This window comes from Schistocerca gregaria, chromosome 1 (genome assembly GCF_023897955.1).
Source record: "Schistocerca gregaria isolate iqSchGreg1 chromosome 1, iqSchGreg1.2, whole genome shotgun sequence".
NCBI classification, from domain to species: Eukaryota; Metazoa; Arthropoda; class Insecta; order Orthoptera; family Acrididae; genus Schistocerca; species Schistocerca gregaria.
In genome coordinates this window covers 599,304,996-599,323,207 of record NC_064920.1, presented here as the reverse complement: position 1 = coordinate 599,323,207, position 18,212 = coordinate 599,304,996, and the positions used below count along the sequence as shown (strand labels likewise).

At 41.5% G+C, this 18,212-nt stretch overlaps 1 protein-coding gene across 1 annotated transcript in view; it reads right to left on the bottom strand.

Moving 5' to 3' along the window:
• The window catches only part of LOC126358244 (otoferlin), a 288,211-nt gene that overhangs the window by 38,638 nt on the left and 231,361 nt on the right, over positions 1 to 18,212 (bottom strand). Inside the window, exons 27-28 of the mRNA XM_050007531.1 lie at positions 9,563 to 9,750; positions 9,248 to 9,486 (exon numbers count right to left, since the gene is read on the bottom strand). Of these exons, the coding sequence (XP_049863488.1) occupies positions 9,248 to 9,486; positions 9,563 to 9,750 (427 nt within the window). The remainder of the gene's footprint in view (positions 1 to 9,247; positions 9,487 to 9,562; positions 9,751 to 18,212) is intronic.

The window sequence follows — 18,212 nt, the reverse complement described above, 5'->3', positions numbered from 1 at the left end:
ATGCTGTTTGGTAGGTGACCAAAGACTTTTGTGGCAGCATAATTTACCCGCTTCTGTGCCAAAGTCAGATTTAACCCTGCATAGTGAAGATCATCCTTTCTCCTGGTGTTATAGCTATGCACACTGCTATTACTTTTGAACTGGGCTGGATTATTAACAACAAATTTCATAAGTGAATATATATACTGTGAGGTTACTGTAAGGATCCCTAGATCCTTAAATAGATGTCTGCAAGATGACCATGGGTGGGCTCCAGCAATTATTCTGATTACACATTTTTGAGCAATGAATACTTTTCTACTCAATGATGAATTACCCCAGAATATGATACCATACGAAAGCAGTGAATGAAAGTAGGCATAGTAAGCTAATTTACTGAGATTCTTATCACCAAAATTTGCAATAACCCTAATAGCATTCGTTGCCGAACTCAGACGTTTCAGCAGACCATCAATGTATTGCTTCCAGTTTAACCTCTCATCAATGGACACACCTAAAATTTTTGAAAATTCTACCTTAGCTACAGACTTCTGTTCAAAGTCTATATTTATTACTGGAGTTGTGCCATTTACTGTACGGAACTGTATATACTGTGTTTTATCAAAATTTAAAGAGAGTCCGTTTGCTGAGAACCACTTAATAATTTTGTGAAAAACATCATTTACAATTACATCACTTAGTTCTTGGTTTTTGGATGTTATTACTATACTTGTATCATCAGCAAAAAGAACTAACTTTGCATCTTCATCAATATGGAATGGTAAGTCATTAATGTATATCAAGAACAGTAAAGGACCTAAGACCGAACCCTGTGGGACCCTGTGCTTGATAGCCCCCCAGTTTGAGGAATCAGCTGTTGTATTAACATTACATGAACCACTTATTTCAACTTTCTGCATTCTTCCAGTTAAGTATGAATTAAACCATTTGTGCACTGCCCCCCTCAAACCATAATGATTTAGCTTATCTAAAAGAATTCCATGATTTACACAATCAAAGGCCTTTGAGAGATCACAAAAAATAACAATGGGTGATGTCCGGTTATTCAGAGCATTTAATATTTGATCAGTGAAAGCGTAAATAGCGTTTTCTGTCGAAAAGCCTTTCTGAAAACCAAACTGACATTTTGTTAGTACTTTATTTTTACATATATGGGAGGCTACTCTTGAATACATTACTTTCTCAAAAATTTTTGATAGAGCTGTCAGAAGAGAGATTGGGCGATAGTTGTTGACATCTGACGTATCCCCCTTTTTATGCAATGGTTTTACAATGGCATATTTCAGTCTATTGGGGAAAACACCCTGCTCCAAAGAGATATTACATACGTGGCTGAGAATCCTACTTATCTGTGGGGAACAAGCTTTAAGTATCTTGCTGGAAATGCCATCAATTCCGTAAGAGCTTTTACTTTTCAGTGAGTTTATAATTTTACTGATTTCAGAGGGAGAGGTTCGTGGAAATACAGTTGTTTCAAACTGCACAGGTATGGCCTCTTCTATTAGAAGCCTTGCCTCTTCTAGTGAAGATCTAGATCCTACTTTCTCCACAACATTTAAAAAATGATCATTGAAAATATTTCCAATTTCAGATTGTTTGTTAGTACACTTGTCATTCGGTTTTATGACACTAAAGTCTTCCTGTGCTCTTGGTCGCCCTGTTTCCCTTTCAATAATATTCCAAATTGCTTTAATTTTATTATCAGAGTTACTGATCTCAGACATGATATACATGCTTCTGGACTTTTTAATAACTTTTCTTAGTACCGCACAATAGTTTTTATAATATTGAACAATTTCGGGGTCAGTACTCCCTCTTGCTGTTAGATACAGTTCTCTTTTATGGTTGCAAAATATTCTTATTCCTTTAGTTAGCCAAGGTTTTTTATATGTTTTCTTGGAATTATGTTTCACTCTTTTCTTGGGAAAACAATTTTCAAATACCCTTAAAAATGTATCGTGAAATAAGTTATATTTCAAGTTTGCATCAGGTTCCATATACACTTCATCCCAGTCTAGCACCTTTAGTCTTTCCCTAAGGTTTGCAGTATTTATATTGTTAATTGAATGCACTGCTTTGAAATTCTGATTTGATATACTGCATGGAGCTGTGCCATGTACTGTAACTAACTGTGCACCATGATCTGAAAGACCATTTTCAACAGCATAAGCATTTATGTCCTTAAACTTATCTTGGTCTATAAAAAACTTATCTATCAATGTCCTGCTGTTCTTTGTTATCCGAGTAGGAAAATCAATGACGGAGCTCAAATTGAAAGAACTGTGTAATACTACTAGGTCATTCTTCCTATCACACTCTTTCAGGGAATCAACATTGAAATCCCCACAAATGATAATTTGCTTCCCCCTGTCTGACAGATAGCACAACAAAGCATCCAAGTTTTCTAGAAATAGCTGGAAATTCCTTGAGGGGGACCTATACACTGTTACAATTATGAAAGTGCCATCATTTAGTTTTAGTTCAGTGGCACATGCTTGCTTCTATATGTTGCTCTACACAAAATTTTTTAGTTTCTAAATGTTTTGTGCTGTGGAAGATTTTGACATATATGGCAACTCCTCCTCTCATCATATTATCTCTACTTACATGTGCAACTAATTTGTACCCATTGATGCTAACATTTTGCATATCAGTGATAATGTGATGCTCAGACAGGCATAGTACATCTATTACATTCTCAGTTTCTATATCTTCTAAACAAAGCAGAAGCTCATCAATTTTATTCTTCAATCCCCCAATATTTTGATGAAATATACTAACATTTTTCATTTTACTTTTGTGAGTTTCTTGAACTTTTTTAACATCTTTAGTACTTGCCTGGCTGAGTTTCCCACTGGACACTGATCTTACACTAAAAAAGAGTTACCACCATGAGATGTAGTTCCTCCCCCCTTTAAATTTCCTGCTATCAGCCCAGCCAGTTTACCCTTCCACTTCTTGTTGAGGTGTAGGCCATGTCTAGTATAGTCCCGCCTACAGAGTGAATCAACAGGAACTACACCAATGTGTGACCCCGCATCAGATCTAAGTAGCCGTCCCAACTCCAAATTAACTCTCCTGACAGAAGAGCTCAAATGAGGCCGGTCGTGGCGCACCAGAACCGACACAAACCCAACACTGGTATGACTCGATGGTGATGCAATATTTGCCAGGTCACACTCCATGCTGTACCCCGGATCTCTGTCAATACTGTTGCCTGGCCCACCCACAATAACCACAGTATCTTCCTTAGTAAAGCCTCTACATAGTGAACCTAAATCCTCTGTAACCTGCCCCAGTCCAGCACTAGGTTTGAAAAAACTTGTGACCTGGTACCTAGCAACAAGACTTTCTTTCTCTTTGCACACTTCCCTACCTTCTTATTCAATTTGCTGCTGAAAGCTTGTTGAGCCCTGTCTACATCTACTTCTGTGAGAGGCTCATCAGTTTCCGACTGGGGCAACAGGTCAAACCTATTTTGTACATTAATAACAAAGCTGTCAGAAGAATTTCTTGGCCTGTTGCCACTTCCCACCCCTGTTTACCCTTCTCCCCCCTTAACCTGCACAGTTCTCGTCTAGCCTCATCTAACTCAGCCTGAAGGGCAGCAGTTTTCCCCTCCTGTTCCACAATCTTTCTATCTCTACTGCATAGCCTACAGAACCACTGATGAGTCTCGCTCATTTTCCCAATTCCCATGCCACTACAATCTCCCCAATGAAAAAAGTTACTACATCCATCACACCAGACCCCGGAGCTAACGATTCTATGGCACGTCAGGCACTTTACACTCATGGTACAAATCGATTTTAGTGACAGAAAGATAATTAAGTTACCAGAAAACAATGAAAATACATGTACAAAAAATTAGGCCTACTCGCGACAATGTAAACAATGGTTCAGAAGTTTCTTACTGGAAATTACTTAAGAGATGACGATACCCTACAGATATAAAGGGGCAGCAAACGTATTTGGTACACTAAACTATCAGTAAATGTACTTAAAATTGCGGTATGAAGTTTAATCTGAAAGCTCAAAGGTTCGGCCTGGCCCCGATATGTAAACAAAACGAACTTTGCTTGATTACTGTGAAAATACGCGAGTAAGACAAAAACTTTTAATGGTACGCTTGAAGAGCACTATAATTAACGTAATAAATTAGTTTAAAGCGTTAGAAACAGTTTATTACTACTAAAATTACTTATCTTGTATGGGAGCTGTGACTCAAACGTCCGTATAGCAGGCGCAAGCCATATGATTAGTAATATAGGAGGGCCACCCGTGGACCACATATCACAGAACTTGCCGCAAGATAGGGTCTCAGCATGTAGCCGTGGCAATGTGAGCAGCCATAAGAGACAGACCATACAGTGCATCCCGGCAGGCAGAATCAATGTGAAAGCAGAGGACCTCCTGTTGGTCAAACGCAGGATTGTAGCCTGCAGGGAGACTTGACAAAGAGTCCACATTGGCATGGTGGGCAGTGGGCCTATACTGTACGGTGTAAGGTAATTCTGTAAAAATAATGCCCAGTGCTGGAGACGTTGAGCCATCTACCATGGAAGATGAGAGTGGGGTCTGAAAAATGCGCTAAGGGTTTGTGGTCCATAAGGAGGGTGAACTTTGCCCAAAAGAGATAGGTGTGAAATTTTTGGACAGCGAACGCTATTGCCAGGGCTCCTTTTCAATCTGGGAGTAGATCTGTTGTGCTGGGGTCAGCGTCTTAGATACATAAGCAGTGGGCTGTTCTGAGCCACCAGCATTACGATGCATGAGAATGGCCCCAATGCCGTATGCTGATGCATGAGCCACTGCAACCAAGGGGTGGTCCGGAGAGAAGAGAGTAAGGCAAGGGGCGGACTTCAGCATCACCTTTAAATGGAAAAAAGCCTGGTCACAGGCAGGAGCCAATCAAAAGGTACTCCTTTGCAACACATGTCATTGAGGGGTTGAGCAACGCAGGCAGCCTGGGGTAAGAACTTGAAGTAATAAGTAACCTTGCCAAAAGCACCTGGACTTCACATAAGTCCTTGGGACAAGGAAGGGTCTCAATGGCCATGACATTAAGACCCAAAGGGCGAATGCCATCTTTGCTAAGCCAGTGGCCTAAGTATTCCATTTCTGGTTGAAAAAAACAACACTTGTCCAGCCGACAGCATAAACCTGCAGATTGCAAAGCGTGTAATAAGGCGCTGAGGTTCTGCAAATGTTCCTGGTGTGAACGCCTGCTGCCCAAGATATCATCCAGATAATTCATGCAGGCAGGAATAGGTTGCCTAAGCTGCTCCAGGAACTACTGGAAAATGGCCGTCGCCAAAGAGACACCAAACAGAAGGCACTTGTACCTGTATAATCTGAAAGGTGTGTTGATAACCAAGATGTTCTGGGAATCAACATCCATGGGTAATTGGTGGTATGCCTCAGCCAGGTCAATCTTTTGAATGTACTCTCCACTGGCAAGCTTGCCAAGACGGTCTTCCTGTTGGGGAATGGGGTAAGTATCTACAAGGGACTCAGTAGTGCTGAAGTCCCCACACAGCCGAAGTGACCAATTGGGTTTCCATATGACCACCAATGGTGTCACCCAGGCACTGTATGTCACAGGCTCCGGAAAGCCAGCAGCCTGGAGCTGATCAAGTTCCTGCTTGACTGGTGGCCATAAGGCCACCCTAAGGAGTTGGGCCTGGATAAAGCAAGGCTGCGCATCTGGTTTAAGTGGGACGTGCACCTGAAAATCAAAAGCACATCTGAGATCCAGTGCAAGTAATGATATAAAAGCTGAGCACAGATCATCCAAGTCCTGAAAATGAACAGACAAGGAAACGACCTTAACTTCATTGGAAGTTGAAAAGACAGACAGTTGAAATGCATCCACGCCAAAAATATTTGAAGCCGATGGATGGTCAACGAAAAATAGGGTAAGGTGCCAGGGAACATATTTTTACGTCACCTGGATGATGAACTGCCCAAGAAGGGTAATGGAACCAAATGCCGAGAGGGACTGCCCGGTCGGGATATGTCACCATATTATTCAGGGAGATGGTGGCCCCATTATTGACCTGAAAACTGACACTCTCAGTGATAAGGCAAAGCATGGGGAAATCCTTCTGTGCTGATGGGTCATCGAGTGGGACGACAGATTGCAGAGCATGTACGGTATCTTGAGGCCCAGGAGGGGCAGGACTGGAGCGAGCCAAGTGACTATGACAAACCGATTGGATGTGGCCCTCCTTGTCACACAGCGTGCACGTTTTCTTATTGGGGACAATCAGCTTCATAATGTGCGGTAAAGCACTGTGGGTAAGATGTAAGTGGGCCGGTGATGAGGGGCGACCGGAGGAGCCAATGCCATAGAGACGTTAGACAAAGAGGAGTCCCGACAGTGCTGGCCTCTGGTGGCTGGGCGACATCGATGTCACAAGGGCAGAACCCACAGAGACATGTTGATCGAAGCCACTTGCGGCCGTGCCATGAGACACTCATTAGCCACCTGAGCAATATCAAATGAGTGGGCAATGCAGAGTATCTCTTCCAAGGAGGGGTTATCGAGCTTTAGTGCTGCAGGATCAGAAGCCAGCTGAACCACCATATTCTGGATGAGGGAGTCCACATATGAAGCCTTGCACTGCCGATTGGTGCACGTAAAATAGCATCGACAGCTGAGACCCTGCAGATCCGTGACCCATGAATGATACAATTGATCAGGCTGTTTATGGTACTGGTGGAACTCCATCTGAGAGGGGAACACATGGTAGCATTGTGAATAATAGTTCGTCAGCAAAAGGCATATTTCTTGAAAAGAGAGAGCCACAAGATCAGACAATGGCGCCAACTTGTGGATAAGAAAGAACGTGTCTGGGGAAGCCCAAGACAAAAACAACGACTGCTGCAAGGAGTCATTTGTGACTGGAAAAGTCGCAAAATGTTGTTTCAGCCGATGTAAATATGTTTCCCAGTCTTCTTTAGCGTCATTAAGTGGGGGGAATGACAGCAAACATGGGAAAGCATCGGACACCTGAGGACTCGGAAGTTGTTGTGGCAGTGCGTCCCTTGCATCAACTTTGTCTATTAGCAATTGCAGTGACTACTGTAAGATGTAAACTGGGGCTGCTGCTGCTGCTGCTGCTGCATGAGCTGCTGCTGTTGCTCCAGAAGTCAGACCAACTTTGACCCCATACTAACAACTACCACCATTTACTTTGTCATCAAAATATTGTAACTGCGGAGTGGCCATGAATGAAAATGCATTAGGATCGAACGGGAGAGGCCCGCAAACAAACAAAAAAGAAGAAAAGGGAAGGACGGACACACACAATGGACAACCAAGCAAGACACCAAGAAGAGCAACACACAAGAAGCAATGGAGTCACAAGAGAAAACCTCATGAAATCAAAAACATCCACTCTGACACAGAAACAAGCAAAGCAAAAACGATGTCTGTAAGTGAGATATCAAGAGAGTCCCGTGAATATCAGACTGCCTCGCTGAGTGAGAGGCAGGTGCTTAAATACATGATAGGGTACATCACTATTGGCTGCTGGGACCACGTGCTCCACAGTGGCGCCCTCACATTATACGCAGGTCAGGAGCATGTGCAGCCACGACTTATGGTGTGATGGCTGCAGAAACCTCTAGTGGTAATGGAAGTCCATGCTGTCTGGCATGGATTCAGAACCCACGTGCTCGGTATCACAAGTGGAGACATATTAATGTGCATAAACAGAGTAATTTGAAAGAGTAATAATGAAGATTTGAGTATAACATGTGATGACAAGATATTAAATAATAATATTCAAAGAAAAATAATAAGGCATAATGACTGGCCAGCAATTTAATAGGTATACTTTTAAATACTGCTGACAGGTACAGGCATAAAAGTAGACAAGAACTGTCACATCTTTTAAAACACCTAGTTTCTTCCTCAAGAAGTAAAGAGGGATAGCCTGGGAAGGTTGGAAAGGAGGAGCAGGTCACTCAGACCCTTGGTTGAGAGGTATCCGCAAATTGTAAGAAAGTGGGTGGTATTGTTGAAATTACAGGCATCAGTGGGGATGCAGGTCACACATAGTACATTTATAAACATTGTGCTTCAGTCTAGAGCAGTTAAAAGGACAAAATGAGAGGCAAAAATGGAGTAATACTAAGAGAAACAATACATAAATAATAAAGTTAAAAACAAGAAGGGAAGTAGAAAAGTAGATGGGGAAAACCAGAGAAAGAGAGAAAGAGGAAGGGGGCGGGGGGTATAATACAGTTAAAAACAAGAAGGGAAGCAGAAAAGCAGATGGGGAAAACCAGAGAGAGAGAGAGAGAGAGAGAGAGAGAGAGAGAGAGAGAGAGAGAGAGAGAGAGAGGAAAGGGGAAGGGGGTGGGGGGTATGCAGATAAAGATAATATGTAACAAGTAGTTAGGTAAATATATATAGGAATAATACAAAAAAGGCCCCAACTTCAAAAGTCTCATAAGCAGTCTCCCTTGTCTCCCAGAACCACAGATGCCTCAAATATGTCAATACATTGCTTCAACAAGGCTATGAGTTTCTTAAGAAAATCCCAGGAATCAGATCATTTTTCAGTTTGCAGTATCCAGTGAACTATTTTTTCTTATTTCTCATAAACCAGGCTCAGTGCTACTATGTCCATACATAATTGCAGGAAGATAAGTTACTATTACTTGCAGTAAACTCTGTTTGATGAATGAAGAGAAAAAAATTACTCTTTATCCAATGCCCTGGGGACAAATAAGAAAATGTGGATGCTAAGTAACAAAATCATACTAAAGAAAACAACTAAATAAAATTTGACATTTCCTGTACTGATGGCACACAATTTCACAAAATTGCAGTTTTTTACATCACAATCCATGAAATATTAAGGAATCTACTTTCACGTGTGTATCTTGTCAAGGCCACAATAATGATTAAACCTTGCCATTAAGCTTTTGTTAAGTGCTCTACTTTGTTTAATGCCAAATTGCTTTTGATAGTGAAGCACTTTTCCTTGTGTCTGCTGCTAACTGAAACTACCTTTAGTTCTGCAGTGTGAATTCATCATGTATGAAATTACACTGTTGAACATTTGGCAATCTATTCAAGGCAATTTCTGCTATATACTGTTATCTATCCTTCCCAATTTCTCCTTCCTTCAAGTTCTACAAGGAAATATTTAGATAAAGATGATCAGAGTATATATTAATACAATCTACAATAAAAGTTTAATTTGTAGCTGTCCCACTGTTCCTACTTTACCTAAGAAATCATCAGCTGAGAAATGGTCAGCATCCCAAACTTGGAGTTCTAATCTTGCTGGTATTTTGCATTCTGTTTCATCCCAGGAGAACAATGATTCCTTCCTAGAAATAACAATTTTTTCTTCAGCTACCAGATAGTCAAATGGATATATAAATCTCCAGTTGAAATTTCCTTCACCAGTGAGAGATCGATAATGAATGTCTGTGCACTGACAGTCTTCTTGTCCTTTCAGCCACCTGAAAAAATTAAATAAACTCCATTTCACAGCAACAAGAATGTAACTTCACAATTCTGAGTGCAGCATATTATTACCCTTTAACATAGATGTCAGACATCTTCTCTCCAGTGAAGAATGCATCATCTTCAAGCACAACATCATCAGTGTTCCAGATGATAATGCGAAGTTCATATGATTTAGGTTTCCGAGGTGAGATGTCAAGTGATGGACCTGGGAGAGGCATATCCATTGGGAACATATCCACCCACATCTCCAATTTCCCCTAAAAGATTTTACAAAAGTTCTTGTAACATACTCTTAATGTATAACACATCAACTATTATGTGAAAGGAGTGCCACAGTAATTCAAGAATACACAATAGTGGAAAAATAGTAATCATTTTGTTCTTTGTAAAATTTTTGAGACTAAAGTACCTGTAGATTATTAATAATAATGGACAGTAATACTGTGCATTACATCCATGGTTGGTTCCAGAATTGATATTATGCAATATTAGTGACAAATCTCGGATGTGCAAATATGGCGGATAGGGATGCCAGCTGTTATTTGGCTCTTGGGCTGGCTTTGCACTCATGTAAGGAAAAGGGGAAGTGTAGATGGATGAAGGAGTGGTATAAGAAGAGAGGGAAATTGATGTGTGAAAATTTTCTAATTGACTTAAGGACAAGAATGCCAAATGATTATCAGAACTCTCTGAGGATGGATACTTACTCATTTAATGTACTTTTGCAAACGATAACACTCATAATGGTGAACACTGGTACCTTGGTGGATAGAGACAGGGGTCATGTGTGTGTAAGTTGTGTTTGTGTGAAAGTGTGTGTGTAGCTTAAAATTTGTAATAGTGGCTGTCTGCAACTCAACATCTCAAACATGTGCTGAGCAGGTCACAAAATGTATTCACATTTATGTATTCATCAGTACTTACAGGACCATTGACACATTAAAAACTGAAATACACTGTATACATGTTCTACAGTAATATTTATTTGAAGTGGGCCACTTCTGTGCAGGGTAGCAACAGTGGGTAGTGACAAGGATGCAGTCCTTGGGCAGCTCAGAGAAACAACATTGGAAAGTAAAATATTTTATTTAAACTCATGTGAGCACAATTGTAGTGTCATGGTTCAGTGGCCACACCCCTCACAGCACGTGATGAGGGCAGTGTGTGGTGTGCATCTAGTTGCAGGTCTGCAGGTCATTATGTCTGTGCCCCAGAATGCTGATACCAGCTACGTGCTCAGCAGTGCATCCCAGTTAGATGCTGCATGGTTGCTCATGAGAGGCACCAGCATTGAGGAGGACCACCATAATGATTTCAGGGGATGACAGCCACTGTTGATGGATTTCCATTGTGTAAGTGACTGTGCTAGGCACCAGGACACCCGTACCGGTGCGGAAGGGTATGTGACTACACAGCCCAAGTCTCAATCTGGTGCCATGCAAGATAGTTGTCTGGCTGCTGCTGGAATGAGCCTGGGAGTGGCCCATCAGTGAAGAGACACCAAGCCCAGGAAGGAGGACATTATGCTAGAAGATGGTGTGGCAGTGCAGGCCCAAACTTGTGACTGCTTGCTATCCCATACCACTCCGGCACTTGGAGTAGCCCTCTCATTGTAGTAGGCACTGCTTAACTGCAGATAGCTCTGGTAAAATTAACATTTATTTGAGTTAGGAGCACACTTGTTGTGCCCACATACTGCTTCCATCCATGCTCGGAATAACAAATACATGGCCTGGTGATGTAGAAACTCCCTGGTCTGTTCTGCAAGAGTGCTGTGTTAACTGCTTCATTAGCAGGATTACAGTGCTTGGTCTGGCATGCCTCCCAATGTATAAACAGCCCTGTTGCTGCAAACAGCATGTTGACATGTCAGTGTCCACTGGCTGCTTATGGCTCCTTTAACTGCTTTGGCTGAGCTGCTAGTTTCTGCAGTAATGCACAACTAGTTCCCACAAAAAAAAAAAAAAAAAAAAAAAAAAAAAAAAAAAAAAAAAAAAAAAAAAAAAAAAACAAAACAACAACATTACAGTTTTATGGTTAATTGTGAACTGACTTTTGGCGTTTTTAGACCAGCCTCAGGCAAGTTATCTGTGGACAGCGTACAACGCTGAAAGCTGGTTCGCAATAAAATATAAAATAAACATTATTGTGAAGCATCAATACTGTGTATTTCAGTTTTTAAAGAATACTTATCATTATTCCTCATTTTTGAGACATTGTAATACATGTTCACCATCAGCCACTAAACACCTCTGAAGCTTCTGAACTGCTGAAGGAAGTGTTTGCTGTGATGGCTGCACACAATTCTTATCGTGTCTTCAGAGTAGCTGGCCTATCTCGAAAGCCTTCATCTTCAAGGCATCTCAAGTGTAAAGGGTAATAGGTTTTTGACTTGGAAACCATGGTAGGGTACTCATTACCATCTCTATGACATATCCATTTCCAGTGTTGACTATCATCCAAGTATGTTCTCATATTTAAAACATAGTGTGATGACGGAAGGAAGATTAAGCTTTAACACCCTGGTGACACTGAGGTCATTAGAGATGTAGCACACATCGTTCAAAATGTTTCAAGGATGGGGAAGGAAATCGGCCACGCACTTTCAAACAAATCATTCTAGTATTTGCCTAAAGTGATTTAGAGAAATCTTGGGCAATCTAAATCAGCAGCTTGAAGCCTCAGTGTTCATCTCACCATTTGGGCTGATGGATCCTTCAGGCTAGTCAGCTAGCATAAAGTATAGTTATTCATAACAACAACAAATGGTTTGCCAAATAAATATGGCCAGAACTTGCTGATGGCCCAAACTTCAAGGCATTCTTTCTTGGTTGAAGAATAGTTCTTCTTGGACATGGAGTGTTGCCATGAAACAGTCTTGCTGGGGTAAATGTCAACAGAAAAAAAACTATGAAGTGAACATCTTTACAAACATTAATTCTTTCAATGGTAGCTGAAATAAACATTCTTCAAATTTGGTGGATGTAACTCAATTTGTTCAAAATAATAAATGTTGTCCACAACTTATCTTCATTTTGCTAATTCGCTTGCAGTTGAAGTTTTGTGTAAGTGAAAACTGGCCAGAGAACACTATGGTTCTCAAAAGACATGAAAAGTCAATCACTGTTTCAGCTGTACAATTTATTATGTCACAGAGTGCTGCTCAATACCTCACATCATCCTGGGCCTCCAACAAGATTTCTTACTGCTCTTATATACTCTCACTAACAACTGGTGTTCCTTTGCCTATAGTAAATTCATTAATTACAGTTACGTAAGTTGTCGATAGTTACAAAAAATGTTATCATCTGTTGCTTAGAATTAAAATGCATGGAATGTGATAACAAAGATGATTACATATCTCTTGTTTTTAAGAACAATAAGTAAAATAACACAAATGAACAATGACAATTACATTTTTATTAATTACACTGAAACTACAGTATTCCAAGCATTCCTACCATGTTTCCTGTTTCAAATATGAACACATTATTTTTTGTTCACATTGTTAACATGGTTTCACTTTATGGATTACAGGTAGCTAGATGTTGTTGTATTAACCATTTCAAACATTATACTTGTAATTACAGTATATTATTGGTATCTCTTTTGTTAATCGATTGTTCATAAATGTAAACTAAATGAGTTGACAGTACATGTTCCTACCTATGGATGGACGTAATGTGAATGAGTACTTTGACATGAAGTTGTTGAAAATAATGTTATAGATTTCAAAAGGCAAGATTATTTATATGGGTCTTACCTGCTGACATAGTAGCTAATCATGCAACCTGAATTTGCCTCAAAATCATATGGAAAACAATCTGTTACATTTCAGAGTACTCTGGAAGGGTGACCTATCAACTTTTCAGCATCTTCTTGAAGTTGTAACAGAACTGCCACTATACCAAAACCACTAATATCAGTGTGAAGTTCTGTCTTGGTATTCTCAGGACTGGATAAGATGTTAGGGCCTCCATAAGGACTAGGTAGGGTCCTTCTGCTGCCTTGTTTCAGGAAAATCTGGCTTCACCCTGCAATAGTTCTTGCTAGGGCATGCAGCATATTCTGAGAAAGCTTCTCACATCTTGAATATGCTGAGGAATTGGAAAATAAGTGACTGCTCTTGCTTTATCAGGAACAGGATGGACTCCACCATTATTCACTAAGTGCCCAAAGATTTTTTATTTCTTGGGCAATGAACAGGCATTTTTTCAGATTCATGTGGAGATCTACCATCCAAACACATGTGAACATGGTTGTCAGTCAGCTTCAGAGTTCTTCAAATGTCACCCAGATATCAATTTAAGGTATCAAAGCAGATTGTCTATTATACGAGGGTGGTTTTAAAAGTTTTAGAAAACACCACAAGAGGTCAGCACTAGCACAATGAGTTGTTCACGTGATATTCATTGGACTGTTGCCTGCAAACCCGTGCCACATCAGTGCTCTTGGAAGACAGCTGTGACAGTGATGTGGCTCTGTTGTTGTTCTCACATAATGATTTACAAACATGGAAAAAATCAAGATTTGAGCAGTTATTAAGTAATTCGTAAAGAAAGGTATGAAAGCAAAGGACATTCATGCTGATTTCCAGATTGCACTGGGGGACTCTGCTCCTTCATATTCAACTGTTGCCGAATTTTAATTTGGTCGTGAGAGCTTAGATGATGATCCACGCAATGGTTGGCCAAGATGTATCACTACTCTAGAAATCATTGCAAAAGGGCACAAAACAGCCATAGAGGATTGCTGATTTATAGTGTGTGAAATTGCTCACACTACCCAGATGTCTTGATGCTGCATCAAAAATGCATGAGAATGGACATTCAGGATAATCTTTGGCTCATTTTAGGAGAAACAAACAGGATTTTTTCACCAGTTTGTGAACTCAGATGAAACCTGGGTGCACTACTATACCCCAGAGATAAAACAACAGTCAAAGCAGAGAAACATGCTGACTCTCCACCACCAAAGAAAGCAAAGACAATCCTTTCGGCAGGGAAGGTTGTGGCATCATTCTTCTGGGATGCGAAAGGAGTCCTGTTTGTAGATTATCTCCCCACTGGGCAAACAATTACAGGAGAATACTATGCTAACCTCCTGGACAAATTGCAACAAAACGTGCACTCCGTGTGCATACTGGGGGGGAGTCATCCAAGGTGTGGAAAGGGTCCTTCCGGATGCCATGAAGGGTACGGGGTGCAGCCAACTGCAGGTGGTGGATCATGTTGGCACTAATGACGTGTGTCACTATGGATTGGAAGAGATTCTCTCTGGTTTCCGGCAGCTGTCTGAGTTGGTGAAAACTGCCAGTCTTGATAGTGAGATGAAGGCAGAGCTCACCACCTGCAGCATCATTGACAGGACTGATTGCGGACCTTTGTTACAGAGCCAAGTGGATGGACTGAATCAGAGGCTCAGATGGTTCTGCGTCTGTGTAGGCTGCAGATTCCTCGATTTGTGCCATAGGGTGGTGGGGTTCCAGGTTATACTAAATAGGTTAGGTGTCCACTACACATAGGAGGTGGCTACATGGGTAGCAGGGGCTATGTGGCATGGACTGTGTTATTTTTTTAGATTAGACAGTATTGGAAAAGATCAGAAAGGGCTCCAGTCTCAAAGGGTACAGGGCAAAGAAACAACAAGAATCGACCAAGCAACAGTTCGTATTGTAGCTGTAAACTGTCGTAGCTGTGTTGGAAAAGTACCAGCACTGAAGCTGAAATCATTATAGGAACAGAAAGCTGGCTAAAGCTGGAGATAAATTCTACCAAAATTTTTACAGAGGCAAAAACTGTGTTCAGGGAGGATAGATTAAATAAAGCAGGTGGTGGTGTGTTTGTGTCTGTTGGTAGTAGTTTAAAAATAAATGCAAAATATATCTAATTAAAACAGCAGACAAAAATTCACTTGATGCCTTCCTAAGAGAGAATCTCCATTCCTTCGAAGCTAATTATGTAAGTGTAGAACAGATATGGCTCAAATTCAAAGATACAGTGTCAACAGCAATAGGTAGACTCAAACTGCAGAAGTTAATAAGAGACAAGACTGATCCACCATGGTACACAAAACACTACAGAACACTGTTGCAGAAGCAATGAAAAAAGCATGCCAAATTCAGAAAAATGCAAAATCTGCAAGACTGGCTAAGTTTCACAGCAGCTCAAAATTTACTGCAGATATTAATGGGAGATGCTTTGAATAGTTTCCACAATGAAACATTGTCTCAAAATATGGTAGAGAACCCAAAGAGATAATGGTCATATGTAAAGTACACCAGTGGCAAAAAACAGTCAATACCATGACTGCGCAATAGTGTTACCGATGATGGTGCACTAAAGCAGAGTTACTAAATACAGTTTTCCATAATTCCTTCAAAAAAGAAGATGAAATAAATATTCCAGAATTTGAAACCAGAACAGCTGTTAGCATGGGTGACATAATAGTAGATATCTTAGGTGTAGCGAAACAACTCAAACCACTTAAGAAAGACTAGTCTTCCATTGCAGGTGGTATACCTATCAGGTTCCTTTCAGAGTATGCAGACACAATAGCTTCCTTCGTAGCAATCATATACAACCGTTCACTTGACAAAAGATCTGTTCCTAAAGACTGGAAAGTAGCACAGGTCACACCAATATTCAAAAAAGGAAATAGGAGTAACCTACTGAATTACAGACCCATATTACTGACCTCAATTTGCAGTAGGATTTTGGAGCATATACTGTACTCGAACATTATGAATCACCTTGAACAAAATGACTTATTGATACATAACCAACATGGATTCAGAAAACGTCATTCTCATACAACACAGCTAGCTCTTTATTCCCATAAAGTAATGAGTGCTGTCGACAAGAGATCTCAGATCGATTCTGTATTCCTAGATTTTCAGAAGGCTTTTGATACAGTTCCTCACAAGTGACTATTAATCAGATTGCCTGCATATGGAATATTGTCTCAGTTGTGTGACTAGATTCATGATTTACTCTCAGAGAGGCCATAGTTTGTAGTGATAGATGGTAATCATCGAGTATAACAGAAGTGGTATCAGACATTCCGCAAGGTAGTGTCATAAGCCCTCTGCTGTTCCAAATTTACATAAATGATCTAGGTGGTAATCTGAGAAGCTCCCTTAGATTGTTTGTAGATGATGCTGTAATTTACTGTCTAGTAAAATCATCAGACAATCGATTCCAATTACAAAATGATCTAGAGAGAATTTCTGTATGGTACAAAAAGTGGCAATTGGCACTAAACAAAGAAAAGTGTCCACATGGGTACTAAAAGAGATCGAAATAAATTTTGGGTATACGATAAATCACACAAATCTAAGTGCTGTCAATGCGACTAAATGCCTAGCAATACATTTATGAGCAACTTAAATTGGAAAGACCACATAAATAATATTGTGGAGAAGGTGAAACAAAGACTGGGCTTTGTGGGCAGAACACTTAAAAGATGTGACAAACCCACTAAAGAGTCAGCCTACATTATGCTTGTCCGTGCTCTGCTGAAATATTGCTGCATGGTGTTGGATCCTTACCAGGTAGGATTGACAGAGGACATTGAAAAAGTGCAAAGAGCAGCAGCCCGTTTTGTGTTATCGTGCAATTGGAATGAGAGAGTCACTGACATGATACACGAATTGGGGTGGCAGTGTGACTGAAACAAAGGCAGTTTTCTTTGCTGCAAGATCTACACTCCTGGAAATGGAAAAAAGAACACATTGACACCGGTGTGTTAGACCCACCATACTTGCTCTGGACACTGCGAGAGGGCTGTACAAGCAATGATCACACGCACGGCACAGCGGACACACCAGGAACCGCGGTGTTGGCCGTCGAACGGCGCTAGCTGCGCAGCATTTGTGCACCGCCAATTTGCCGTGGCATACGGAGCTCCATCGCAGTCTTTAACACTGGTAGCATGCCGCGACAGCGTGGACGTGAACCGTATGTGCAGTTGACGGACTTTGAGCGAGGGCGTATAGTGGGCATGCGGGAGGCCGGGTGGACGTACCGCCGAATTGCTCAACACGTGGGGCATGAGGTCTCCACAGTACATCGATGTTGTCGCCAGTGGTCGGCGGAAGGTGCACGTGCCCGTCAACCTGGCACCGGACCGCAGCGATGCACGGATGCACGCCAAGACCGTAGGATCCTACGCAGTGCCGTAGGGGACCGCACCGCCATTTCCCAGCAAATTAGGGACACTGTTGCTCCTGGGGTATCGGCGAGGACCATTCGCAACTGTCTCCATGAAGCTGGGCTACGGTCCCGCACACCGTTGGGCCGTCTTCCGCTCACGCCCCAGCATCGTGCAGCCCGCCTCCAGTGGTGTCGAAATAGGCGTGAATGGAGGGACGAATGGAGACGTGTCAGCTTCAGCGATGAGAGTCGCTTCTGCCTTAGTGCCAATGATGGTCGTATGCGTGTTTGGCACCTTGCAGGTGAGGGCCACAATCAGGACTGCATACGACCGAGGCACACAGGGCCAACACCCGGCATCATGGTGTGGGGAGCGATCTCCTACACTGGCCGTACACCTCTGGTGATCGTCGAGGGGACACTGAATAGTGCATGGTACATCCAAACCGTCATCGAACCCATCGTTCTACCATTCCTAGACCGGCAAGGGAACTTGCTGTTCCAACAGGACAATGCACGTCCGCATGTATCCCATGCCACCCAACGTGCTCTAGAAGGTGTAAGTC